Consider the following 27,929-nt stretch of genomic DNA (forward strand, 5'->3'; position numbering starts at 1 on the left):
AATAGGACAAAACAGAGCACCAGCTGGTGGTAGCACACACATTTAGTCCTAGCACTCCAGGGGCTGACAGGTGGATATCTGTCGTCTCAAAGTCAGCCTGGTCTACAGAGTGAATTCTAGGACAGTCCCCAAAGCTATGCAGAGAAACCCTGTCAAATAAATAAATAAAAGACAAAATAGAATAAAAAAGAATAACTCTAAGTCCATTTTAGTCACACCATCTTGGGGAATGTGTAAGCAATGGAACTCATTCCTTGCAGGAAAAAGCTCCAGGCAGCTCTGGGATAGTTGAAGACAGACAAGAAAATGGTCAAAAAGATGAAACTGGTGCCAGAAAGATCTTCAGCCGCCAGTTCCAGAAAACTGGCTTGATTTGTTTATCTGTTGGTTTTTGTTTGTTTGTTTATTGAGACAGCGTCTCATTCTGAAAGCTCTGCTGTCTCAGATTCACAGCTGCCTCGACTACCCAAGTACTAGGATTACAGCCATAAATTACCACATATGGGAAGTATGTTCTATGTGATGCCAGAATACATAAGAAAAGAGATTAGTTAAAATGCTGATCATCCTGTAGAACAATATTACCAAAATGCTGCCATGTATTTATATCTGAACCTTATGACAGAATAAAAATTAGCTCACTGCTTTCTTTACCTTAAAAACTGTTACTTCCAGAAAACAAAAACATAATCCAGCCATAAGAATAGAAAATGTGTTTGCTGGTACACATTCAGACACAAGCTCCTTTTTTCCCCTTTCCTTTCCTTTTTTTTTTTTTTTTGGAGAGGGTTTTCCAGTAAATATGGAGCCAGACCTGGAACTCACTCTGTAGACCAGGCTGGCCTTGAACTCACAGAGATCTGTCTACCTCTGCCTCCAGAGTGCTGGGGTTAAAGGCCTGCGCCACCACCACCACAAGATTGACACAAGCTCCTTAATTAAATATGTAGCTGTTACTATTTAGATGGGATGGTTTCTTGACCAGCAGGGTGGTTTGCAAACCACTTTAAATAACCTGCGTTATACAGCCAGCCCCATCCCTTTGGCTTCTGACACGACAGGCAATTTCAAAGAGAAACACAGAAGGGAGGCAGCTAATAGTAGTTCCTGCTTTCCACATCCACGCCCATGGAGTAAGAACTCACGTTTAGGAAGGTGGCAGGGTATAATAGGCTGACCAAGGAATCCATGGAACTCAAAATAGAGAAGGGTACAAGATGGAGAGGAATTTGTACCCTGGTGTTGGCATAGAAACTAGGCCTCTGCGGTATTTCCAGAAAACATCTTTAGCCTTGTCTCTGCACTGAACTCAAGAATGGAGTAGGCCACGGAGATATGGGGACATGTGGTACAATAAAAATAAAGTGAAAAGTCGGGCAGATTGCTGACAGGGCTCCTTTGTTTACTCCTCCTGCAGTCAAACCCTCTTCAGTCTACACAGGGCGGTGAGCCCCCTTTCCTTGGAGAATGTGACCTTGCCCTTCTGCATCAGGCAGAGCCCATGGACAACAGATTTGCTGAGAGCTGAGCCAGTTAGGAAGTTTGGGTAAGAAGGAGCTGTAGCGATAGAGAAGGTTGAAAAGTCTGGAACCCACAGAAGCCCAGTTAACACAACAGCACCAGTTTATTAAGACTAGAGCAAAAGAGTCCAGCGTCAGCCTGTGCCTCTGCAGGTAGGATGTTTCAAAGCCCCACCTCTTGTACTGTGAAGTGACTGGAACTTGTTCCTTAAGGTGTGTATGGCTTATCACCTATGGGGAGCTATTCTAAGTCCCGCAGTGTAAAGTTGACAAGGCTAAAAGTTGTACAGAAGGCCTGCAGGGCGGTCTTGGGGCACACCTTCAATTCCTTGACTCGGAGGCAGGGACAGGCAGGTCTCTGTGAGTTCAAGGCCAGTTCCAGTTCAGGCCTTCGAAGCTACAGAGAAACCCTATCTCATAAAACCAAAATAAACAAACAAACAAAAGTTGTGTGCGTGGCTCAAGAGCAAAGCCTCAGGTCTTCCTTCAACAACAATGGAACAAAATAGTAAGAAAGCTACAATTCTGAGACTTGATTTAGAATTTGAATAAATAAAGCAGCCAGAGAACCCCGACAGATAATACCAGAAGGCAAAGTAAGGCTCTATACCAGTTTTTATGTAACTCGACAACCAAGTTTGGAGCAATCAAGGTAGTATAAAACACAGGAATCTGGAAGAACCACAATTCTGAGATCTTTTGACTTCACATTCCTGACTTGGAGACCTTGCCAAATTTTTCTTCCATAAGACCCTTATTTGTGCTGGTCATCAATCTCTTCTAGGGGTTAGCCCTATTGATGGGGTGCTTGCCCAGAAACACAAAGTGCTAGGTTCAGTCCGCAACACTGCATGCATTGTGTAAGGTCATGCATTCTTCCAATACCAACACTACAAAAGCAGAAACTGAATGATATGGAATTCAAGACCATTCTCAACTACATAGCAAGTTCAAAGTCAGCCTGGGATATATATATATATATGTGTGTGTGTGTGTGTGTGTGTGTGTGTGTGTGCGCGTGTGTGTGTTCATAGACATATATATCACATCACTCTCAAAAATAACATTGATCCATGTATGTTAGACGTTCAAAGCCATATCTTCTATGTTCTATTTCTCTATGATTCTTAAAAGTGCCTGGAGACAGGCACACACCTTTAATCCCAGTACTACTCAGGAGCTCTCGTGGCAGAGGCAGGTGGATGTCTGAGTTCAAGACCAGCCTGGTCTAGGTAGTAAGTTCCAGAATAGCCAGGGCTACACAGAGAGGAAACCATGTCTCAAAAAAAAAAGTGCTTTGACCATAAACTCCTTACTTAGAGTGATCCCCTGCCTCAGTCTCCCTACTGCTGAATTATAAGTGTGAGCCAGAAAGCCCAGTCTGTAGACTTCTGCTTGCTAGGCAAAAATTCCACAACTGAGCCACATCTGCTGTTCCTCCTCAAGTCTTTCCCCTACCCTCACTCTCTAAGATCAGGTGATACTCAGGTTGTCTATCTTGGTAGTCCAGTGGTGGTCGGGAAGTTTAGCATTCTTTTGCTTTTCAGAATTTCCGTGCCTTTAGTAAAATCTTTATCTACAGCCCAGTTTCTAAATGCCATAAGTTTTGTATACATAATGTGTAATAAACCTTCAATTAAAAAGTAGATGGTCTCTTGGTTCTGTGCATTAAATAATAGATGTACAGATGTCTCTGTATGTATACACACGTGGTAATTTGAAGTTGTTAGATCTTAATGATACATCATATGACTACCTCTGATACAGTGATCAAATGATATATCAAATACATTAAATGGCACATAATTTAATTATGTGACTAGACTTGTTTGTTGTTGTTGCTTTTTTGAGATAGGGTTTCTCTGTAGCTTTGGAGCCTGTCCTGGCACTTGCTCTGTAGACCAGGCTGATCTTGAACTCACAGAGATCCACCTGTCTCTGCGTCTGGAGTGCTAGGATTAAAGGTGTGCACCACCGCCGCCCGGCTATGGCTAGACCTTTTATTCTTTAGACATTTCAATATATTAATAGAGAGAGCAGATGTGTTAAACACTTCCACGACGGTCGAAGGTTTACGTCTCAAATGATAGTGTTCTCATAGGCATCAACATTTGCTGTTCCTAAGGTTTGTCTAGGGCCCTTTTCAGTCCCCAGGCTCCCTGGCTTTCTGACCCTCCCAGCCAGCGCAGAGGCAGCCCCTCCTCCTCCGCCAGCCCCGCCCCTTTTGCCTGGAGTCGGGCTCTCGTGCTGGAGTGAACTGTCTACTGGCTGCGTGCAAATCTCGGCACTGATCAGGCCACGGATTCCAGGTTGGTGAACAAACCCATTTTTCTGACCAGTCGCTGCTATCCCACTGATGTGGAGAGTCTGTGCCACCTTAAGATTGTGTTGGGGTTCACGCGTGGAGGAATTGTGCGGGACTACAGCTTTGAGTTTGGGAAGCATCGAAGAGGCACGTTTGCAAATGGGACTAGATTGTGTAAGGGGCTAAAGGCGGGCGTTGAACCTGGATTTTGGAGGCAAAAGCACTCTACTCTGGAAGTTTCCCTTTTGAGGTCCCGAGTGGATTCAGAGGTCAGCATCCCCTCCCCCTCCAGGCTCCAGCCCGGCTTTCCCAGGAAGTAGGTTTATTCCCCCACCCCCACCCCGCACCCATCCCCCGCAGCAGGCCGCACTTCTCCCAGGAAGAGTTGGGAGGTGAGCCTTTCGGCCGGCCCCGCCCCGGTCAGCACCGGTTGCAACCAGTCTAACCTGGAAGCCCTGGAGCCTCTCCTGAGGAAGCCCAGGCAAGCTGGGCGGAGTTGGGAAAAGACCTAAGCGAGGCCCTCTGGCCCTCGGAATTAATTAAAGGCTTCCGAATGTGCTTTGCAGATGTTTGGCACAGGGTGCTCTTCTTCTGTGGACCTTCTCTGGGGATGCCTATTGCCCCGTTACTCTCCCGAGTCACCTCTGGCTGAGGCGGCCGGGGACATTGAGGTGATCATATGCGTTTTATTATAAATGAGTTCGCTGAAATCTGGAGAATTGTCTTGATGTATTTTATCAGCATGTATGTAAAATCTATCGACTCTGATTTTAAATTTTTTTGAGGTGTAACCCAGCTGCCCGGTAGTTAACCCGAGCTCCTGTTTTCACTCTCCTCCTTAGAGCTATGAGTACAGCCCCGAGCTAAGCTACCAGTGCAGCAAAGGGACATTTATTTCATGCTGAGAGAAAAGCATGCCCAAGAGAATAGTCACAGCTATACTGCAGGAGCTGACACCTGGACACTGTACCCTAAGCCTGTTACTTAGCTTTCAAGTGTTAATCAGTTTTAATATATAGCATGGGCAGAGCTATATAATGTGTGGATCCTAGAGTTTTGGTGAGAGTTAACTGGGGTAGAGTTCTAAATAAGTGTGATCAATTCTCAAACGACGTTACTATTGAAAAATCCCAGGCCTAACTTAAAAAATGCACAATCATGGGCTGGAGAGATGGCTCAGAGGTTAAGAGCATTGCCTGATCTTCCAAAGGTCCTGAGTTCAATTCCCAGCAACCACATGGTGGCTCACTATCTGTAATGGGTTCTGGTGCCCTCTTCTGGCCTGCAGGCATACACAAAGACAGAATATTGTATACATAATAAATAAATAAACAAATAAATAAATAAATATTTTTAAAAAAAGAAAAAATGCACAATCAGAACAATTTTGGAGATAATATGCTAAGAAGTTGGGGGGTGTGCCTCAACCGAAGGGTGCTTGCCTAGCATACGCAAAGCCCTGGTCTAGCTCCCCAGCATCAAAGAAAGGGAGAAGAGCAGGGATGATGCAGTGGGATACATGCACACCTATCACAGCAGCGCTCAGGATGTGGAGGCAGGGGTATCTGGAGATCAACGTTATACTCAGTTACGTAGTGAGTGGCTGACCAACCTGGGGTACATCTCAAACAGAAGATACCAAAGTGGGTAGTAGGGTGTTAAATATGCCTTACAGTATATGTTTTAAAAGGGTGTGACCGCTTACGTATTATGTCTAAACACGGTAAAATCAACATTTTTAACATTAGGAATTACAGGTGAGATACCACAAATTTAATAGATATGCAGAAATTATGTTCTACCCTTTAAGAATGTAACGAATTCTTTAGCACTAAGTAGAATAACCTGTACAGGGTAGTATTTTAGGAATTTCTGATGTTCAACAAGTTTTTAAATTCATAAGCATTCTTTGAAGGCCAATTCAGAAATGTTTAATTATTTTCCAATTTCATGTCCATTGAGTGCAGTGAGATCAGTTCCACATAATAGGCCTGCATAAAGGTAAAAACAATGACATTAGCTAGGTATGGTGACACAGACTTTCAGTCCCAGCACTCTGGAAGCAGAGGCAAATGAATCTTTGAGTTCAAGGCCAGCCTGGTTGACAAGTTTCTCCCCTTGCCTTTCTTGTTCAGTGTCTGAGTCTCCAGCGTTGACCCCAGTGTCACTGATTTTGTTCTGAAGGACATTCTAGTATCTGCAGAGCTTCTGTTCCAACAAGCACTTCTGATCTAAGTATCAGTCTGTGTGTTGGTGCTCCTTTCCCCCGTCTTCCTGCCCTGAACTGTATCTACTTGGCAAAGGTCAGTGCTTCTGAAGCAAACTAATTTCCGCCACACATCTTTTTTTTTTTTTTTTTTTTTTTTTTGTGACAGTGTTTCTGTGGGTAGCATTCAAACCTGTCCTGAAACTTGCACTGTAGGCCAGGCTGGTCTTGAACTCACGGGGCTGGCTCTGCTGAGATTGAGGTGCATGCCACCACCGCCCAGATCCCTGCAGGTCTTTTTTAATGCTCACAGCCTGCACAGAGAGTTCCACCACACCTGGCACAGCTCTGCTTGGCATCCATAGCTGTGCACCAACCAGCAAAGTCCTGGCGCTCCTCAGCGTTGCCTTTACACTCCTGGCTGCTTTGTTCTGGTGTGCAGTTCATCCCCACTGGAACCCTTGGGTCTGCCTTTGCTGGTGTGTTTTCAAATGCTCCTCCATTTATCAGCAGTTTTATGTAATTGTCACTTTTGAGTTTGGCCGAAAGCTGCCAGTCTGCGTTTTAAGTTCGGTTTAAGGATTTCATGTTACATAGTGAACTGTAACCTAGCTTAATAAGTAAACAGATTGTAGTTTATCTGTGCAGCAAGTAGTCAAGTGTCTGCCAATCAGAAGCAGCTGTATAAGCCGTCTCAAATGTCAGAACCAATCTGACTGTCTCTAACTTCAGTCTTCACGTGTTGCTTTCTTTTCTGGATGTAAACAGCTGGCCTAGGTGGTAAAGCAGAGTCCTGGGAGCCATTTTCTACCCAGATTAGTATTGGATTGTAGGACTGTGCATAAACTCATTTCGGACTTACAGAAACAGGCATTGGCGTCGTTGACTGATAGAGCCCGCAGTAGGCCCTGAATGCAGCCCCAGTGCCAGGGAGGATATACACATCTAATTTTGTCTTTTTTAATTATTTAGTTTTATGTGTATAAGTATTTTCCTGTAGGTATGTCTGTGCACAAGTGTGACTGGTGCCCTCAGAGGCCAGAGGAGGGTGTCAGATCCTCTGGAGGAGCAGCCGGTGCACTTAACCACCGAGCCTCTCTCCAGCTCCTGTAGTTTTTATCTTTTGACCGTAATATAACATCGTATGAGTAGACTACAGCTTGTTCCTTTGCCACTTAGTCTTCTCACAAATTCTCTCATGGGTAGAGACTTTCTCAAGAGAATAGTGGATTACAAGAATGGTTTTGCCTGAAATAAAAGTAATATTTCCTCAGACGGGACTAAGATTTGGTTTTCAGCGTTCACATGGCAGCTCACAACTGTCTCTAACTCCAGTTCCCATGGATCTAATGTCCTCTTCTAACCTCTGGGCGCCAGGCATGTACACGGTGCACAGACCTACATTCAGGCAAAACGTCCATACACAGTAAAGTGGGGGGGAGCGTGTTAGTTGTAAAACCTGTCTCCTCTGCCTGTTGTGGCTATTCCTGTCTCTGGGTTTTGGGGAAGACACCGAGCAAGAGGCCTGAGTAGAGCAGAGGAGAGTCGATGTGTTAACAAGCTTAGATAGCTGTGGTCCTGGAGAGCAGGCACAGTGACAGCCAGAGGTGAAAAGGCTGATGAGAAAGGTCATCCACTAAAGGAGGGTCCTATGCCAGCTTCCGTGGGTACAGCCATGAACAGAAAACAAAAGGCTCGGATCTCTCAGACCATCAGAGATAACCATGTGATGATGAGAAAAGCAAGCCAGTGAGAACTTGCCAGAACAGTTGCCATCTGATAAAACAACAGGGAAGAAGGCATAGGTGCAGATACCAGAATGAAGGGTCCCCTTGCAAGGGGAACAGCAAATCCAAAAGTCCTGGCACAGTTATGTGTCTACTATGTTTAACACTGAAAACACGCTTGGGTGGGCTGGTCTCTGTATAAGACCTCTCCAGTGTCTTGTTTATCTTTCTGTGCAATAGGAGGTGAAGGAAACAGTAAGCTTTGTAGTAAGAAGGGAAGTTGGTGTTGGACGTGAGCTCAGATAAAGCATTGGAATTGAAGGGAGAGGCCTTTTGTTTCCCCTCTTGTCTGGCTTCTCAGCTTTAACAGCACTGTTCCTTTCTCTCCCCTTCCTTAGCCTGTGCTTTTTTTCATTTGCTCTCTACCTGGATTCTACAAGCAAGCACGGTTTACCAGTCAGAGCTGGGCAGATAGGAGCCAAGAGGGTGGCTACAATGACTTCAGCGCTTCTGGAGGACATCCGAGATGAAGTCACTTGCCCTATCTGCTTGGAGCTCCTGACAGAACCCCTGAGCATAGACTGTGGTCACAGCTTCTGCCAGGCCTGCATCACAGGGTACAGTGACAAGTCAGGGCTCAACCAAGAAGGGAAGAGCATCTGTCCTGTGTGCCAGACCACCTACCAGCCTGGGAACCTCCGGCCTAACCGACACCTGGCTACCATAGTGAAGAGGCTCAAAGAGGTCGTGTTGGGCCCGGGAAAGCAGCCAGAGGTCATTCTTTGTGCTTTTCATGGAGAGAAACTCCAGCTTTTTTGCAAGGAGGACGGGAAGTTAATTTGCTGGCTTTGTGAGCGATCTCAGGAGCACCGTGGTCACCACACATTCCTCATGGAGGAGGTGGTCCAGGAGTACCAGGTGGGAGCAGGTCTGGGGCTCGCCCTTACACCACATTCTCCTCTAATTGTTTTGTAGGTTTTGTTTGTTTTGTTTTCCTCTTTTCTGAGACAAGGTCCCAGGTAGTTCAGTATAACCTCAAACTGGTTGCAGAGCTACAGATGACCTTAAACAGCTAAAGATGACCTTGAACTTCTAGTCCTAGTGCCAGTTATTTCGAGTTCTGTGATTACAGATGTCCAGGGTTTCTTGCATGCTAGTTAAACACTACCAACTGAAGCCCAGATTTCCTTGTATGACTTGTTGACTTAGAAGTTGAACTAGAAGCTGTCTGCCGATCTTGTCTTCTTGCTTGCCTGCCTGTCTAACCCATCCCTGGCATTCCCTGTGTAGAGAACATTCTTTGAAGCCAAGGCAAGCTTCCCCTGAGCCCTCTTTTGCCTGCTATATTCCTTCCAGGAGCTGTTCCAGGAGTCTCTGAAGAAGCTGAGGAAGGAGCAGCAGGAAGCTGAGAGGCTAAAAATTATTATCAAAGAGAAGAGGGAATCCTGGAAGGCAAGTAGCATTGTCCTGGAAGTGATATGGGACCACAAAAGTGACCATGGGAGCCGAGGACCGGGGCCTCCTGTCCCAGTGTTTTCCCCTTCTGCACAGAACTTCCCCTGGATGCTGAGTGGTGGTGCACGCTTTTAATCCCAGCACTCGGAAGGCAGAGGCGGATCTCTGAGTTCAAGGACAGACTCCAAAGCTACAGAGAAACCCTGTCTTGAAAAACAAAACAAAACAAAACAAAAAATCCCCGGGGCTAATTCTTTTCCTTCTTTAGGGGAATTGGAGTGGAAGTTAGGTAACATGTCAAAAGTCCATCCAGTTTTCTTTTGGATTGTTTATTAATTTATTATGATTTTTTTTCGTGTGTATGGATGTTTCACCTGCATATATTACTGTATACCACCTGTGTGTCTAGTGCCTGAGGAAGCCAGAAGAGGGACCTGTAAGCCACCATTAGGTACTGGAAATCAAACCCAGGCCCTATGGAAGAACAAGAAGTACTCTTAACATCTGAGCCATCTCTCAGGCCCCTCCCAGGTTTTTAAGGAAATTATATGAGAAAGAATGGCTTCCCAGGCAGAAGGCAGGGACAGGCAGGTGGGTGTGAGTTCAAGGCCAGCCTGGTCTACAGAGCTAGTACCAGACCATCCAGAGCAGCATAGTGAGAGAGACCCTGCCTCAAAATAAATACATAAATTAATAATAATAATTCTAAATCTTCTTTCCAGTGTGACTGCCTGGAAAAGGTACGTTAATTGTGAGCCGGTAATTCCTCTCAGGGCTCAAAATTGGAAGTACAGGCTGACCTAGAAGCCTAAGAGTCTACCTAGGCTTCCTGGAGTCTAAACTACCCAAGCATCACAGACTGTATCTCCAGACCTAGACAGAGCAGCCTGAAGCCAAGGGCTGAGAACAGGTGTTGCAGACCTGTGTTCCTCCACTCTCAGACGGGCAGGCCCCCCGAAAGCAGTGTGCAGCCTGTTCCTGCCCCTTCTCCCCCAGGGAGACCCCTTAGGCCTGCAGTCAGCAGCCTGTTTTTCTTCTCTGGTGCTGAAGAGTCAGGTGGAGCCTGAGAGACACCGGATCCAGACCGAATTTAAGCAGCTGCGGCACATCCTGGACCGAGAGGAGCAGAGGGAACTGAAGAAACTAGAAGTAGAAGAGAGGAAGGGGCTGAGCATCATAGAGAAGGCTGAGGGGGACCTGATCCACCAGAGCCAGTCACTAAAGGATCTCATCTCCGACCTAGAGCACCGCTGCCAGGGGTCCACAGTGGAGCTGCTGCAGGTGAGACTCACAGACATTTCCATCTCGTGTGGCACTAGGACCATCATGATGGAAAGGAGAAGAAACAGATTCCTTTATGTTTCTTCTAACCTTTTTTATAGAACTATGAGGAGGACCAAGGGCTAAAGTCTAAAACAGGTCAGATGCAAATGCTAAGGAAAGCCCCATTGTTATTGATTCCTAGTCAAGAGTAGCTCAGAAGTTTATCTGGAATTGTGAAGACCTGTTGTCTCCAGCAGTGCTCTCCAGGGGCCTTAACCAGTCTTGGGACAACTGACATTCTAATACAGATAGACTTCAGCTATAATGGACTCTTCTGTGTGTTGTAGGGAATTTCTCAGCACCTCTAGCCCCTTCTCACCAGAATTCAACAGTATCGCCCCAGATAAGGCATTCCAAAGACCTTTAACTTTGCCCTGTGTCCCCAGAGAAGAAATGTCTAACCCCAGCTAAAAACCCTGTTCACCAGACAGCTCATGTCTCTGTTGCTGTAATGACAATTGATAAGATGCTTTTGTTCAGTCTTCTCGTGAGAAAACGTGCAGAAATCAAGTTAGAGCATCGGCACTTAACCAGCCTGCCTGGAAGACAGGTCCTGCCTAGCAAAGAATGTAAGGGTAGAGGAAGGGGAACCGGCAGGATGGCCAGGAGAACCTGCAGCCCTGACTGACTTAGCAGCCAGAGCGTTTTTTTATTTATAAAGAATTCAGTAAGCAAGGGCAGATAGATTCATGTTGTTCCAAAATAGATTATACTTTTAGTTTCGGACATGTGGTTTTTTTTTTCTTGCTCATCTGTCCGTCGTTAATAAACGATGACAGAACAGAGTTATCATTTCCAATTATTTCCCCTCAAGTTTTGACATCATTGATGAGCAGAGTTATCGTTTTTTATTAATTAGCCCATTAACCCAATTTTTAAGAATCGGGGGCCTATGAATGCCTGTTCTCAGACTGGTAGCTTTTGGTTGTCTCAGGGATGCTAGACCAAAACAAAATCTTTGAACCAGTCTGGGCATAGTGAGTGATTATTCGGTCAGCGTGCCCAAGGGAAATCCTCAGACCCAAACTGCTACAGTTACTCAAATTCTGGCATGGTGACCTCAGCTACTCTAACTCTGTTGCTGTACATGCCATGTCATTGGCTGGGTGTGTAGTGGGAAGAGACTGGCAATCCGAATTGCAGCCAACTCCTCCAGCCCCCACCGGACCTTGTTGACATTTTTAAGTGTAATTTGTTTTGACTATCTTGTTCCTGAGTAAGTACAGGGACAGAAATTTCAAAAATTTCTCATAGCTCGTAAAGAGACGTGTGGTTTCTTTCTGTGTGTCACAACTTCCAAGGTGTATGGAAGACCTTGAAGTAGATAAGGATGTCTCCCTAAAGTGGGAGGGGTAGCATGTTCAGGACTTTGCTGGGGAAACGTTAGAAGCAGTGTTCCTGGAGAAGGCATAAATTAGTCATAATAAAATTTCCATCAAACCAATATTTCCAAATTGTACAAATTAAAAGTCTCCCAGGTATGCAACAGGTAGAGACGAAAACCAAGGGTGACACGGTGGCCATCATGAAGCTCAGCTCTGCTGGGTCCTCGTCAAGCAGCTGTGCCGGCCTTAGGCCGTCTGCGGTTCCCATCAGAGAGGGCTGTGCCACCAGCCTTTCTCTGCCCTTAGTAGAATTCCACTATGGTAGCAGATACTTAACAGGTGTTTGGAGCCGGGCCCCTGTGTGTGCATGCATGCATGTTTGCGTGCGTGCATACATGTATCTCATCTAAGGGATGGGTTTGAGAGCAAACCACATTTCAAACCTATGGATGTCTCAATGCTGGGTAGCAATGGCGCAGCCCATTAGACCCAGCAGTGGGGAGGCAAAGACAGGTGGATCTCTGAATTCAAGGCCAGCCTGATCTACAGACAGTTCTAGGACAGCCAAGACTGTTACACAGAGAAACTCTGTCTCAAAAAACAACAAACAAACCAAAAAATAAAACCTGTGACTGTCTCAAGGGTAGATGTTAATCTGTCATTCCGCAAAGCCAGGTGCTGTGTGAAGTAACAGGCGCTACACATACATGGCTTTCCAAACAGCGATGAGGGGATGGCTCCATGCTGGGGCATCCGTCTAACATACGTGAAGTCCTGGTTTCCATCCTGAGCATTGCCAAAAAACAAATAAAACTTACAAAAAATGAAGGAACTTAAAACTTGTGCATGGAGCCGGGCGGTGGTGGCGCACGCCTTTAATCCCAGCACTCGGGAGGCAGAGGCAGGCGGATCTCTGTGAGTTCGAGACCAGCCTGGTCTACAAGAGCTAGTTCCAGGACAGGCTCTAAAGCCACAGAGAAACCCTATCTCGAAAAACCAAAAAAAAAAAAAAAAACTTGTGCATGGGTCCTCAGGAATTCTGCTCTGATAGAGGTTGTTTTTATTTTTGTCTGTTTGGTTTCTCTGTAACAGCCCTGGCTTCTGGAACTCACTCTGTAGTTCAGGCTGGCCTCAAACTCACAGAGATCCACTTGCTTCTGCCTCCCGAGTGCTGGGATTAAAGGCGTGCGCCACCACCGCCCAGCTGTGCTTGTTTAGTTGTTTTGAGAACGCTTTGCTATGTGACCCAGGTTGGCCTCAAACATATACTTGTGCATCAACCTCCTAAGATCATGGATCACAGGCATATCTGACTTCCTCCGAGTTCTCGTTTATACTTTGTCGCAACTGGACTGATTTTTTTTTGCGGGGGGTTTTTGTCATTAGACGGGTGGTCAAATGAGAAGAAGACATAATCCTTCACTCCGTTTGTCTTTTCTCTCCCTAGGATGTGAGTGATGTCACAAAAAGGTATGTGAGTTAATTCCCTTGGCCCTGTAGAGTTATCCTGTGGGAAGGGGAAAAGTCATGGGCAGGGTAGGTTTGAGACAGGTATATTGCATTGCATGTGAATTTAGGGATCTCAAAGATAAGGGAGTAAGCTGGCATCCATGGTGGTAGAATCGGTATGGGAAGGGGACACTAGCTGGAGCCAGGATTGTCACCAGATTCCCTTTTTCACCAACCTCTCCACCTGCCTTTGATGCTGACTTTCCTAGTCACAGCTGCCTCAATACACATCATTCTTAGCTGTTTATTGAGGGAAATCACCATCCATGTGCTGCCCGAGGCTTGAGATGGGCATTTCCGATGCCAGCGGTGACTCCCTCCTTCTCCTGCCTTTTCAGTCCTGGTCTTCTGACCTAGTGCTTACATTTTCCTTTTATGTCAATTCCAGTAAAAACCCAGACCTGACCTGAGGGGAATGGTTTTGGCCCTGGGACAGAACAACTTCTCTTCATTAACACTGAATCTATAGAGTCATCCACCGAGGTGACATCTAAAGTTGCCCAGGGACACAGTACCTTCAGGCCTCTTAGGCAGTGAGCCTGGGTTTCTGTCCCTGAATTCTAAGCCCACACACCCTGCTGAAGCAAGCCCTTCCTTTCAGGTGTTCTTTTAGCCTCAGCAGCAGGGTTCTTTCCTGATTGGTGTGGGCATCTCTGGTACCCCCTAGTGGACATTCTGATACAGCACTGACTTTTTTTTTTTTGGTTTTCAAGACAGGGTTTCTTTGTAGCTTTGGAACCTGTCCTGGAACTAGCTCTTGTAGACCAGGCTCACCTCGAACGAACTCACAGAGATCTGCCTGCCTCTGCCTCCCAAGTGCAGGGATTAAAGGCGTGCGCAACCACTGCCCAACTCAGCACTGACATTTTTAAACACTGTTTCCTTTTTAGATGTAGCAAAGGACTCCACAGCCACTGGAGTTCTTTCAGTTCTCCTCAGTTGGGCGCTGTCCCTAGGGCACAGAGGAAAGGGAAACTTTGTAACTTATGGAATTTACACTAGAGAAGCAACAAAATGAGGCTTTAACAAGTTCGCTTTTACTGAAGCCAATGCAGATAGTCCAGTGCAGGACCCTCTGCAGAGCGCTGACTTTACTCAGGAAAGAATGTTGAGATTTAGTTCATCAGTGGCTCTGAGGGGTGGGGAGACGCACCCTTGAAGCTCTCATAAAGTGTGCCCTCACCAGGAGTGAGTTCTGGACTCTGAGGAAGCCCCAAGATCTCCCCACCAAGCTCAGAAGTTTGTTTCGAGCCCCGGACCTGGAAAAGATGCTGCGAGTCTTTCGAGGTGAGTTTGGGGAGAGTCTGGATGAGGGGTTCCTGTAGTGGGGAGAAACAGGGCAGATGGTGTACTGGAGAATAGCAGTTATGAGAGAAGTCACAGAGGGACACAGATGTTGAAGGCGACACGGAGTGACCAGACACAGAGTAACCAGTGGGTGCCTTCTCTGAATCCCCATTGTTCTCAGTTGTCAGACCTGAGACCTCGTGTTCCCTTTAACATGTTTTACTCGTCTTGTTACAGAGTTGACAGACGTCCAGAGCTACTGGGGTGAGTAGAATCCATGGCCTCTCTGAACTGGTGCATGGTCAGCCTCTCACATGCTTCTCCCCAACCGACTCGCATGTTCCCTCAGGTCTTAGGTGTCCATACTCTCCTCTACCACCTAATTCTAGGTCATCGTCCGTCCACCCCCCCACACACACTATTTCCTTTGTCCTCTCCACTCAACATCACGTGACCTATGTGCCCACTCTCATCTGCTTCCTCTCCTCTGAGAGTCACAGGACCCATGTGCCCATTCTCATCTGATGCTGTTGTACCCTCTCCTACAGTGGACGTGACCCTGAATCCACAGACGGCCAATTTAAATCTTGTTTTGTCTAAGAACCGGAGACAGATGAGGTTTGTAGGTGCCAAGCTGTCCGAGTCTTCCTGTCTGGAAGAGCATTACGACTGCAGTGTCCTGGGCTCTCAGCACTTCTCCTCAGGAAAATACTACTGGGAAGTGGACGTGACCAAGAAGACGGCTTGGATCCTGGGTGTATGCAGTAACCCGGTGGAACCCGCATTCTCTTTCAGCCAATATCCCAGCAAGCAGAGCGCCTACTCCAGGTATCAGCCCCGGAGCGGATACTGGGTAATTGGGCTGCAGCATAAACACGAATACAGAGCCTATGAGGACTCCGCCACCTCCCTGCTGCTGTCCATGGCAGTGCCACCTCGCCGCGTAGGGATTTTCTTAGACTATGAGGCTGGCACTGTCTCCTTCTATAATGTTACAAACCATGGCTTGCCCATCTATACCTTCTCTAAGTATTACTTTCCTACTGCCCTTTGTCCCTATTTCAATCCCTGTAGTTGTGTGGTCCCAATGACCTTGCGTCGCCCAAGCTCTTGAGAGGTCTGGTGCCCCTGCCCACAACTGAGCAGACTCCTTCGAACACACGAGTTTCTTCTCTGAGCCTCTGTTCTCTGTTCTTGTAGGAAGGCCTCTCACTGCTCATATGAATACTCTTGACGAATCTTGAATTAAAGGTGTGTGCCACCAAGGCCCGCCTAGCAAGTGTTGACTTTTGATTTGTTGAGTTTTGTTAGTTTTGAAGCAGGCTATAGCCTGGGCTGTTCTGGAACTCTGTGTAATTGATAATGACCCTGAACTGATTGTCCCGTATCTACCTCCTAAGTCCTGATGCCTACGTATGGTTTTGCTCTGGTGTTGTTCGAGACATAGTATCCATCAATAGCCCCGGCTAGCCACACACACTTAGTCCTTCTGCTTCAGCTCCCAAACACAGATTACAAATCTGTCTCACAACAACTGGCCAAGCATGGTATTTGATGACTTTTTTAAACTGATATCTGTGGTGGAATGTAAAACATTCTGTATAAATTAGATAGGAGTTTTTATACTAAACATTGAGTTCGATAGATTTTTTTCTTCTGTAATCACTGAGGTAATTGTATGTCCCTTTTCTTCTGTTCCTGGGCCAGCTACCTTGATTTGTCTCGGTTGAGTCCACCACTGATTCCTAAGTAAACCGTTATTATGTGTTATATTCAATACTTTATTTTTGTTGACTTGTTGTTTAGGTTCAATTTTTGCCTATATTTATAAACAAAATTGCCTCTAATTTTGCATTCTTGTAGTATCTGTCAAGTTATACAAAATGTAGTAATGGACAAGGCAATTATATATGTATATATAGGATTTGGGTGCTTAAACCAAACTCTCCATTCATAAATAACAACACCAAAAAACCCCACAAACTAACCGTTGATTAAAAAAAAATAATAAATCCTCTGATCACTTTAGTCTTGATGGCGTCAAGAAGAGATAATAGCTTTTGTTTTCATAATAAATAGGCTTTATCTTAATATTTTAAGAGTAGTGATCAAAATCAGAAAATGTGCTGGAAAGGGAGAAGATAACGATCTCCCCACACCAGTTATAATATCAGAGGAGGCAGAAATTGTGGTAGCCACTTCACAGTGATGTGTTCTGGCCTCCTGCCGCTCTTCTCAGTAAACAGATTTTTCTCTGAGCCATCAGTTCTCAAAAAATGACACGGAGACTTTTTATGAAAGCTCGGCCTTAGCTTAGGCTCTTAACTAGGTCTTATAACTTAATCACTCTTTTACGCGGCTTGGTTACCTTTACTCTGTACTTTCCATCCTGCTTCCTCTCCATCTGGCGGCTGCTCTGCCTTCTTCTTCGCCAGTCCTCTCTGTCCCCAGCAGACCTGCCTAGCTATTGGCCAGTCAGCTCTTTATTAAATCAGCCATGGTGACATATCTATGCACAGTGTAAGGGACTGCTCCGCAACACCTCCCCTTTCTGTTGTAGAGCTCAAGATTGAACTCAGGGCTTATGTCAGGCTGGCATCCTAGCTTGACAACCCCAGTTTTTTGTTTGTTTTTTGTTATTGTTTCTTTTGACACAGGGTCTTACCAGGTTGCCCAGGCTGGCCTCGAACTTGCAATCAAGTCTAGTCTGACCTTAAGCTTGCCTCGGCATCCCGAGCTACTATGTTTACAGGCTTATACTACCTCGTCCTCTCACCTCAGAGTGCTTACTTACGCTCAGGTTCAAGTTCCAGTTAAAAAAGTTATAGATGTGAGGGGAGAAATCCCTGTTGGGGGACAGCTGACGCTGCAGCCGAGGGCCTGGAGTGACTTTGGAGCACTCTCAGGTGTACTGTAAGTGGATTTCCATAAAAGCGATAAAAAATAATTGCACTAATAACTGTATTACAGTGATGATATTTTGTATATATTGTTTTAAATAAAGCTCACTACTTACTTCAACTGTTTGTTTTATTTTGAGATAGATTCTTCTTGATCTGTTGTGCAGGTTATTCCAAAATTAACCATGTAGCGTAGACTAGCCTCAGAACCATGGTGGTGGGCCTCCTCCTTCCTTAGCCTTCCAACTGCTGCTGTTACAGGCATGAGCCGCCACATGAAGCTTTCATTGTATTTTTGTTTTTATGAGACAGGGTTTCTTTGTAGCCCCGGCGATCCCAGAACTCACTCTGTAGATCAGGCAGAGATCCATCAAACTCAGGTCCATCTGCCTCTGCCTAAGTGTTCATGAGCCACCACTGCCCCGCTTACTGTAATTAAAATGTAGATGTTGGGAAATTTTCAGTTACATTGGCTCTGATTACACTTCTACCAGACAACTGTGTTGAGATAACTCCCTGTCCTTGAGGGATCCCTAGGACCAAGGGAGACTGGAAGGTGCACCTGTGCATAGGAGGACCTATCTATCCACACACCATTCCTGTACTCTGAGGTTTGGTTTAGTTTCCCTGTTTTTAAGATTATATTTTTAGAGCCGGGCCGTGGTGGCACACGCCTTTAGTCCCAGCACTCAGGAGGTAGAGGCAGGTGGATCTTTGTGAGTTCAAGGCAAGCCTGGTCTACAGAGCGAGTTCCAGGACAATCAGGGCCATTACACAGAGAAACCTTGTCTCAAAAAAAAAGAAAAAGATTTTATTTTTAATCATGTATATGTATGCGTTTGTGTGAGTGAAGAGGCCAGAGGAATCAGATCCTCTGGAGCTGAAGTTCCAGGCAGGTGAGAGCTGCCTTACATGGCTGCTAAGGATGAAACTCAGGTCCTCTGGAAGAGGAAAACATACCCTATTACTGAGCCATCTCTCCAGACACCCTCGGGTGTGGCAGAAAAGGCCATCATTGAACACTGGTGGAAACCTAAACTTCCAGGAGATGGCTGGAGAGGAGCCTGAGCCTGGAAAACATTTCTACTGTGAGGACTTTGCCTCTGGAAAAAGCCTAGTGCAGGTCTGGGCCATATCTCATGTATGGCATCCCAGAAGCCAGGCGCAGGTTCCTCATCCTGACCTGCACTGCTCTGCCCAAGTATTGCTCCTTTCTTGTTTACTTTTCTTATAAAATAAGTCCACACCACAGGAGTTAGTCCAAACTCCTAAACCTTAAATTGGCTTGATGGCTCCAAAGAGGTGTTCAGAAAATGACCCTAGACACCAAAGAAATTCTGTAAGCCTCAAGAAGTCTTGCTTAAATAGACTAGAGCAAGCATTCAGCCCTAACCTTATCCAGAGGGTTCTTGAGGCAGAAGTCTCACCTAAGTTAAGCTCCTCTGAAATATACATCAAACAAATACTAACAGATGTTATTTTTTCTTATTTGTTTTTATGGTTTTTCAAGATGGTTTTCTGTGTAACAGTCCTGTCTTATCCTGGAACTCACTTTGTAGACGAGACTGGCCTCGAACTCACAGAGATCCATCTGCCTCTGTCTCCCACGTTGTATAACATGAGTATTAAGGTCAGCCCAAACAATAGGTAGGGCAAGACTGTCTCTAAAAATAAGCTTAGCTGTGTGTGGTGGCACACTCCTTGAGTTCAAGACCAGCCTGGTCTATATAGTGAGTCGCAGGGCAGCCAGGTTTACATAGACTCTGTTTCAAAAAATGAAAAATAAAAGCAAATAAAACTATAAAAGAAATAAAGACAAGAAGAAAAGAATGAAAGTCTTAAATCCACGAACAAGACTATTTTCTTAGTTTTCTTCTGTATATTTCATAATTTTAGATTTTACATTAACCTCACAATCCTCATTGACATAATTTTCATAAATGGTGCAAAATGTGGATTGACTGCATGGAAGCAGTGTTTACAAAACCAGTTGTTGAAAGCCTAGAAAGCTCCAAGGAAGTATCCAGAAAATGACCCTTTGTCCGCCGACTTGGTCATGTATGGGAGGGTCTATTTCCAGGCTTTATTCATCTATATCAAGCCTCAAGTAGGCTCTATCTGCCCCTCCCGTGTCATGTAATAATATTCTTCTACGGTATTACAGAGATTAATTAATAGAATATTTGGATAATTTTTAATTTTAGTTCATACCTAGTAGCCCAGTACTGTCATTTTATCCTTGCTTTTGTCTGCAATTTAACATACTAGTCATTTTTAGAATACATATTAGCTTTCTCTAAGAAGTGTGGTGTAAGAGTTCCCAGACAGATCACATTAGCATGTGTAAGGACGACCTTGACTTTCAGTCTGAGCACCAGCAAATATCAGTGGCAAACAAAATTAGGCGCATGGCCTGGAGGGACCATGGCTCAGCAACTGAAAGTGCTTGCTGCTCCTGCAGAGACCTGATGTCTGTTCCCTGCATTCGTGTATCCAGAAGCCCACAATACCCTGTAGCTGGTTCCAGTGGACTTGCCACTTTCTACTGGCCTCCCTGGACTCTGCATTCTGGTGTACTAACACATACAAATACACATACATACATAATTATAAACAAGAGCCAAGTGTGGTGGCTCATGACTTTAATGCTAGCACTTGGGAGGCAGATACAGACAGATCTCTGGACTCAAGACCAGCCTGGTCTATATAAGGGGTTACGAGCCAGGGGCTACACAGTAAGACCCTTTCTCAATAATAAAATAAATTTTTTTTTTGTTTTTCGAGACAGTAAAATTTTTAAAAAGATTTATTTATTATGTATAGTGTCTGTCTGCATGTATGCCCGCTCACCAGAAGAGGGCACCAGATCTTATAGATGGTTGTGAGCCACCTTGTTGTTGGGAATTGAATTCAGGACCTCTGGAAGAGCAGCGAGCAGCCAGTGCTCTTAACTCCTGAACCATCTCTCCAGCCCCTAAAAGAATTATTTTTCAATAAAAAATGACAGATTGCCGTGCCAGCACAACCTGGATTCCGAGTCCAAGTGAAGGACGTCAGGATTAATGGAACATGCAGAATGGATGTTGCAGAATCAGAAGCCTTTATTGTACATCACCAAAGGGGTTTCATTCCTAACCCAGACAGGTGGGCCAACAGGATGGAGACCTCATCCCAGGATCCTCCGGTTAGGGCCAAGGGCCAAGGCAATACATACTCAGGAAGCAGGGTTGGTAAACAACTCTGAGAGCACTGAACTTGCAAGTTTCTCAGAAACCCAGAACAACAAGGGCAAGAAAGGTTACCAACAGGGGAGGTGAGTAGGAAGGCCAGGACTCCATTAGGTCCCAACAACACATGTATTATTTGAAAAAGTTACTTTATTACAAGGCGATTTAAATTTTTTTATTTTTTGGCGATTTAAATTTTATCTAAGTTATAAAATAATTTAATGTAAATAAATCTTAATTTTAAAGCAAAAATTTTCTTATCCTAATAGCTTCTCTTTTTAGTTTACTGACATACTACATGTGGAACCCTCACCCCTTATTCTCAAAGGGGCGAGAAGAAATTTCCTAGCAGAATGTTTTCCCAGGAAGATCGTGGCCTTCCCCTCTCCCCCCCCACCTGGGAGATTCCAAGCACAAGGTCACTTAGCTCAGCCCAGCCAGCCACCTGGTACAGGCTGATAAAGATGGTCTAACTAAAGGAACAGCAGCCTTGCTCTAAGAACAAGGAGAAAGCTGGCTTAGCAGAATGGGAGGGAGCAAAAGTCCTTGTACCCATGCCAAAGTAGCTTCAAAGAGTCTCTTTGTAGTTATGCCTTTAAAAGCCTACCCCACAGAAGAGATACAACTCCTCTCTCTACCTCACTACAACGGGGATGGAGATGAGTTCCAAACATGTTTGTATTATGCTGATTAAACCTTGCTTATTACAGTTTGGGCCTCTCTGGTGGTTTCTCTCTGGGGGTCATAATCTGGGCACAGCACTACATAATTAAAAATTAATTTCAGGAGGAACTCAAAGGAGAGGCTTAGCATGCGCAAGGCCCTATATTCAACTGTTTGCACCAACTAATTGGATATTCTCTTCCCTGACAACTCTATTGTTTGCTTTTAAAAAAATTTATTTGGCTGGGTGTTATTATGCTTTGTGGACTTCTGATATGGTGTCTGACATTAATTTTTGTTATTCTTGGCCATTATTTAAAATACTTCTTTTTGTTTTTCAAGACAGGGTTTCTCTGTAGCTTTAGAGCCTATCCTGGAACTAGATCTGTAGACCAGGCTGGCCTCCAACTCACAGAGATTCTCCTCTCTCTGCCTCCTGAGCGCTGGGATTAAAGCCCTGCCCCATTACCACTGCCTCGCTATTTGCAGTACTTCTTCTCCTGTCTTACCATCTTTATCCTGGTTGCAACATTCCAATGATGCACGTAGCCTCTGGAGCTGTCTGCTTCCCAGATACATTCTTTTCACCCCTTTGCATTTTACTACGGAGAATTTTCATTGCTATCTCTTCAAGTTTAGATTCATCTTTGGCCATGTCCAGCCTTTTGCTGCAGCTCAGGCCACACTGCTGACAGGCTGTTTCTTCTCGTCAGTTTCCAATGCTGTTACCTCAGGCTTGATGTCTAATCCTGTTTTCTCTCTTAGAGCCCCCATCTCTCTGCTTACATTCCACAACTATTTTCTCATACTTTTTCCATTCTAGTCTGTGACATCTAGTCGTTGTCAACAAAAGTCAAAATAGAAGCTACAATTCCCACCGTGCCTTGGCAAAGCTGGTCAATCGGCACGTCAGTGAGCATTGCAAGGCTGGTGGCGCAGTGGGGTTTTCCAGAGAACTGAAAACTGTATGTGTCTAGCCAAAGTGCTCACCTGGAGCCTTGCCATGCTCCCTTCCCTTCACATCTTTAGGCCCATAACCTGATAGTTTAGGCTACCCAATCAGATTGTATGTTACCATGTATGGAGACACAGAAGCCAATCTTGTAGAAAAAAGGGAGCCCCATTGTAGTCAGAGCTTGACCTTGGGATACTAATGTACCAAGCCCTGCGTGCAGACACAAAAAACTGCCTCCTTGGAGAAGAAGCTGTGTCCCACTTCCCCTACCAGGAGCTTTACAACATTGGGATGCTACACAATTCACAGTCAAGTAGTTTGGGGTCCCCTTTAGCCCTGTCAGTAGCCGTGTACTCCCTCCTCTGCACAGGTCTTTGTGCTCATTGCATAAGAAGCAGCACTGGTTTCCTAACCAAGCAAAAGGCTTAAGAGTGTCATCAGGCCAGGCGGTGGTGGCATACACCTTTAATCCCAGGGCTTGGGAGACAGAGGCAGGAGGATCTCTGTGAGCTCGAGGCCTATCTGGTCTACAGTCAAGGCCAATCTGGTCTATTGAGCAAGTTCCATGACAGCCAAGAGAAGCTAAGGCTACACAGAAAAACTCTACCTTGAAACAAACAAAAAAATGTATTTACTATTTTCTTTGTTCCATTACTGTAAGAATTTTAGTAACTATTTTCACATTGAAGTATGGAATTTGGGTATTCCGGGTCAGGACACTCATCAGTGGTTTCTGAATGAACTCTTAGCCTCTTTGTGCATCCCCGTCTGTGTGTCCGGTCCATGTGTCCTGTCCCGACATCCCTCCCCACCCTCACCCCCGAAATCCTCCTGACACAGAACCTTCTCCCCTTTGGATTTTTGGTATCTTCCTTGTTGAGCTCATGCTCACACCGTCATGATGGTGAAACGTGGGGCAGCTGATGCTACCTGGGGAGAGAGTCTCATAGCCAACTCCTTGGTGCTCCAGCTCTTGCAATCTTCCCTTCCCCTCTTCAGCTATGTTCCCTGAGCCTTAGCACAGGAGTGTTTTGTAGATCAGTTGGAACTGGACTCCACATTGGTTGTGGTTTTCTGTAATGATTTCCATCTCTTCAAGGAGAAGTGTCCCTCTTGATGAGCCGGTTGACTAGGTCACTCTTTGTATCCAGACAGAGCTGTCTGCATTTGGCAGCTTCCACAGCTCTTTGGATGGTGCGGGGATGGGGGAGTGGAGAGGGAAAGAGAATAGATAGAATACTATGGTTACTTAAGAGAAACCCTAGCCTAGAACTGAGTCAACTGGTTTTACCTAGGTAGGCCAAGAGTTCTGACTGTTTGTTAAAAACCATTATGTAGCCCCGTGTTAGAGGTGTTAGTACTGCATGGTCTCTGTGAGTTTGAGATCAGCCTGGTCTAGGCCAGCTAGGGCTGTTCTACAAAGAAACCCAGTCTGGAAAACAAAAAACAAAAAACACTATGCCTTGGGGGTGTACGTGTGTGTGTGTGTGGGGGGGGTGTATTTGAGATTGTCACAGACAAAGGGCATGCCGCAGATCCTATTTTCACAACCTAGTGTTATTCAGGAACACCTGTGCATTTTAATGACTGCAAACTTTGTCTTTGGTGATTTCTGTTCCCGTGAGCCTGCCTCCCTGAACTTCCTTTAATGACTAAGGAACTCCAAGACCACCCTCAGAGAGCCACTGAGCTGAAATGCTGCTGCCTCCCGCCGCTGCGGGGCGTGGAAAAGGCTAAGAAACTGTAAAGCTCGGCGGGCATTTGTTTGATTTTCGGCTCACACATTAACAAAGGCTTCTCCTGCCTCTCCCAAGTTTGCTGCCTTCTTACTGTGTGGAATCTTCTTCCCTGGTCATGGCCCCTGCCTACCTGATGTCAGCGACACCCTTGGTTACAATCACCAAAAAGCACTTGGCCACTGAAAATTTCAACTCTGGATCAACTCTTCCGTTCTCCCCAATCACCAAGTTTGCTGCATCGCCCTCTATCGGCGGCCTAGAGTTTTGCCCAGAAATTTCTTCCTCTATCCTGCTCTTGCTGGTCCGGAGTTTCAGTTTCTTTTCTCTTGGTGTCGGGAGAGGGAGGGGCTGCTGGTGGGCTGAACCCGGGTGCTGAGCTGCCCCTGGCTTTTTTTCCTCACCGCTTCAACCTGGAGGGCCTAGAGGTGAGGGTCCAAAGGTGTGTGTGAAAGTTTGTGCAGGGCTGAGGGAGGGAGACCCGGGGAGGAGAGAAGTCAGTGAAGCTTGGGGAAGATCGTTTAGCTCGCAGAAACCATTGTGATCTGAAGGGACAAAAGGAGTTTGGGGCGGAATCGACTTGAAAGTTGAATAGGAGGGCCTCGTTTCTGAAGGAACCCTTCTTTCTCTGGGGCTTGCCTCGCAAACAGGTCTGGATCTCACGAACCCTACCTCTCCTTTAACTCCTCTTCTGGGTGATCCTTCTCCCTGCTCTTCCCTCTCCCTACTAGCTACTATAGTTTCAGGGACTTGGACTAAGGAGAGCCGCTACTCCCCTCCTACTCCCACTAAGGGGTTATCAGTGACCTTTCTAACATCCTGAGCCCTTGACCGACTTGAGAACAGCAAGTTGGACAACCCTGTGTAACTTTTTAGCTTTTGTAGCTTTGGTGCTCCAATCTTAAGACTATTTGTTTTTACCTAACACTGATTGTTTTAAAAATGTATTCATTCATTTATTTTTGAGACTTGTCTTACTGCCTTGCTGAGGCAGGTTGGCTTTCTGGGCTCAGATATCATCCTGCATGATCCTCTTAAGTAGCCAGGACTGCAAACTTGTGCCTCCTCCAACCTTGTTTAAGTGACCTTGGCGTCCTCACCTGCCTTTGGTTCTCACCCAGTGTGTGGATCTTCACATTGAAGGTTGAGTCAGTTCCTTGTTACCTTGCTCAGAGCTAGTTAACAAGAGCTACCTATTGCTGAGGAGAGCCGCCAGTGCTGTTGACACTCTTGCTAAGATGTTTTCTCTGTCTGTTGACCTTGTGTATCCCCCTGTTAGGCTAACAAAGGGACATTTTTACCTTAATGGATGGGTTCAACACCTGCCACTATCAAAGACCCTCACTTTTCAGAGTTCCCATCACCTGCCTTGTTCTCAGTCTGCACCTGACTGTTGGAGATGCCTCTGGTAGTGACAGAGTTTAGTCATGGCCAAACACAGAAGTTAATCTGGATTTCTGTGTTTGTTTATTTTTTTTATGAAAATGTCAATGGAAATAAAGCACGTTTCAGGTATTAAGTGTAATAAGCATCCACTCAGTATTTACTAACTATGAAATAAATATACAAGCTTACACTCTACCTAGGTATAGCAATAAAAAAATTAAGTAACTTTTAGACAATACAAGAAGTAACTGATTCTATGGAATTTTTTGGAGTTTTCGTTTGTTTGTCTGTTTGTTTTTGTTTTGGTCTTGGGAGACAGGGTTTCTCAGTGTAACAGCCCTAGCTGTCCTGGAACTAGCCCTGTAAACCAGGCTGGCCTCGAACTAACAGAGATCCGCCTGCCTCTGGCTCAGAATCGCAGGTTTAGAAGATTAAGGCTTCTCAACTTCAGTATTCAGAGTTATAAAACTTCAGTAGAATCTTAAGAGTGTGAGGAATAAAGAAAATTCAATAAACAGATAAATAAATAAAATAAAAAAGAGTGAGGAATTTGACGTCTTTACCACAGGTCCGTTTTCCTTTGAACTGAGAGGAAGATGTTGCATACCTGAGGAGCTGCAGAGAAAGGACTAGGACGTGGGTGTGGGAGTTGCCCCAGTGAGAACATGGCTGGGGAGGTCTCGAAGGTAGTGAGCTCATAAGAGACCTCTACCTAGAGTCTCTGGATTCTTGCTGTAGTTAGAGAAAGAATCCAGCGAGGCACTGTGAGGAGTTGGAGGGCGTTTCATTACAGAGAACAAATATGCAGTCAGGAGAAAGTATGGGGTGTGGTAGACGTCTATAATTCTAGCACTCGGGAGGTGGAGGCAGGAAGATCAGAAGTTAGTTCCAGGTCATGATTGGTTGTCCTGCCAACTTGAGGCTTGGCCCGGGCTACTTGAGACCTTGTCTCAAAACTACAAATTAAGCTGAGTGGTGGTGGCGCATGTCTTTAATTCCAACACTTGGGGCAGAGGCAGGCAGATCTCTGTGAGTTCCAGACGAGTTTGGTCTGCAAAGCTAGTTCTAGGACAGCCAAAACTACACACACACACACACACACACACACACACACACACACACACACACACCCTGTCTAGAAAAAAAACAACAAAACAAACAAAATACAAATTTAAGAAAATAATAAAAAGAAAGGATGGGAAGACGAGAGAAAGAGAGTGTGTGTGTCGTGTGTGCCTTTGGAGAAGAGGGTTTGATCCTGTGGAACATGAGTTATGGAGAGTTCTGAGCCGCTCTATGGGGACTTGGAACTCAAGTGAACCCTCTGAAAGAGCAGCAACAAGAGCTCTTAGCTACTGAACCACATCTCCACACTGCTTAGTGCTTTTCAAGCTTCTCTTTTATTGCAGGCTAATCAACAGTAGGTTGAGCATCATCTTTTAATGTTTCTTAGCTTTTGTTAACTTTTAAGAATGATGTCTTTTGTTCTTTTACATGGTGTGCATTTATACAAGGTGTACAGATAATATGCACCCACCTCTCTCATTCTGCCGGCTCCTTTGGCTAAGATGTGTTCGACCAGTTCGCCCTTTCAAAGACTCCGGTTACCTGGTTCTTTTTACCCGTCCAGCTTCCATCTCAGCAGCTTCAGTTCTTTCCTTTCTGCCGTTTTTGGCTTTGGTTCGTTCTTGTTCTTAGTGAGATCTTGATTTGAAATATATGATTTTTAAACTTTAGTTTAATTTCATTTCTGGTTTTTCAAGACAGGGTTTCTCTTTGTAGCCTTGGCTGTCTTGGGACTTGTTCTGTAGACCAGATTGGCCTAGAACTGACTGAGATCTGCCTCTACCTTCTGAGTGCTAGGATTAAAGGCGTGTGCTACCACTGCCCAGCTGGTTTTTGTTTTTTAATAACGGAAGCAGGGAAACTCCCAAACTTGTCAGTTCCCAATCAGGGTGACTACAACACTGTACTTTGTGGCCAAATTTTAGGAAGAAAAGAGACCTTGCCCATGCCAGTGTGCATTGCAGATCCCAGGACTTGTGCTGGTAGCTTGCACTTCTGCACAGTGCTAGGTTAAGGCCTGTGTGAACTGTGTTTTCTGAGGTTCTCATTCTTTCTTCATTTTGCCTCAGTCCCTGCTCTTTCCTGTGCTGCAACTACATTCTTCCTCTGGAGTATTTCTGTCTATTCACCAAATTATACTTGGTTTGTTCTTTGTTTCAGATTCTATCTATTCACAGCTGAAAATTAAGTGTTTTTTGCCATCATATCATTCCCCTTGAAGGATACGAAGTGACCGCGCTCCTCTAAGTCGCCTTTCTGATATACCGTCGTTTCATAATCTTTCTAGCCATCCAGCAGTCTGTAAAAAAGAAAAGGCTCAGAAGTTAGGGCAAGAGAAA

At 45.3% G+C, this 27,929-nt stretch overlaps 1 protein-coding gene across 3 annotated transcripts; it reads left to right on the forward strand.

The window, feature by feature from the left end:
• The first annotated feature begins 3,753 nt into the window (after positions 1 to 3,753).
• On the forward strand, positions 3,754 to 27,925 carry LOC119811588 (tripartite motif-containing protein 6). Of its 3 annotated transcripts, none has more exons than XM_038325506.1 (9): positions 3,754 to 3,829; positions 8,157 to 8,676; positions 9,115 to 9,210; positions 10,264 to 10,494; positions 13,309 to 13,331; positions 14,557 to 14,657; positions 14,895 to 14,921; positions 15,206 to 15,485; positions 27,751 to 27,925. In XM_038325506.1, the coding sequence occupies exons 2-9, from the start codon at positions 8,254 to 8,256 to the stop codon at positions 27,776 to 27,778; spliced, it is 1,209 nt and encodes a 402-aa protein (XP_038181434.1). In that variant the 5' UTR covers positions 3,754 to 3,829; positions 8,157 to 8,253; the 3' UTR covers positions 27,779 to 27,925. The 3 variants fall into 3 exon arrangements, with proteins under 3 accessions (XP_038181434.1, XP_038181425.1, XP_038181430.1); XM_038325502.1 differs by lacking the exon at positions 27,751 to 27,925 and adding an exon at positions 5,961 to 6,128 and having other exon boundaries at positions 3,757 to 3,829; positions 15,206 to 17,678; XM_038325497.1 differs by lacking the exon at positions 27,751 to 27,925 and having other exon boundaries at positions 15,206 to 17,678.
• The last annotated feature ends 4 nt before the right edge of the window (positions 27,926 to 27,929 follow it).

The sequence above is a fragment of the Arvicola amphibius genome, chromosome 1, assembly GCF_903992535.2.
Source record: "Arvicola amphibius chromosome 1, mArvAmp1.2, whole genome shotgun sequence".
In the NCBI taxonomy this organism is placed as follows: domain Eukaryota; kingdom Metazoa; phylum Chordata; class Mammalia; order Rodentia; family Cricetidae; genus Arvicola; species Arvicola amphibius.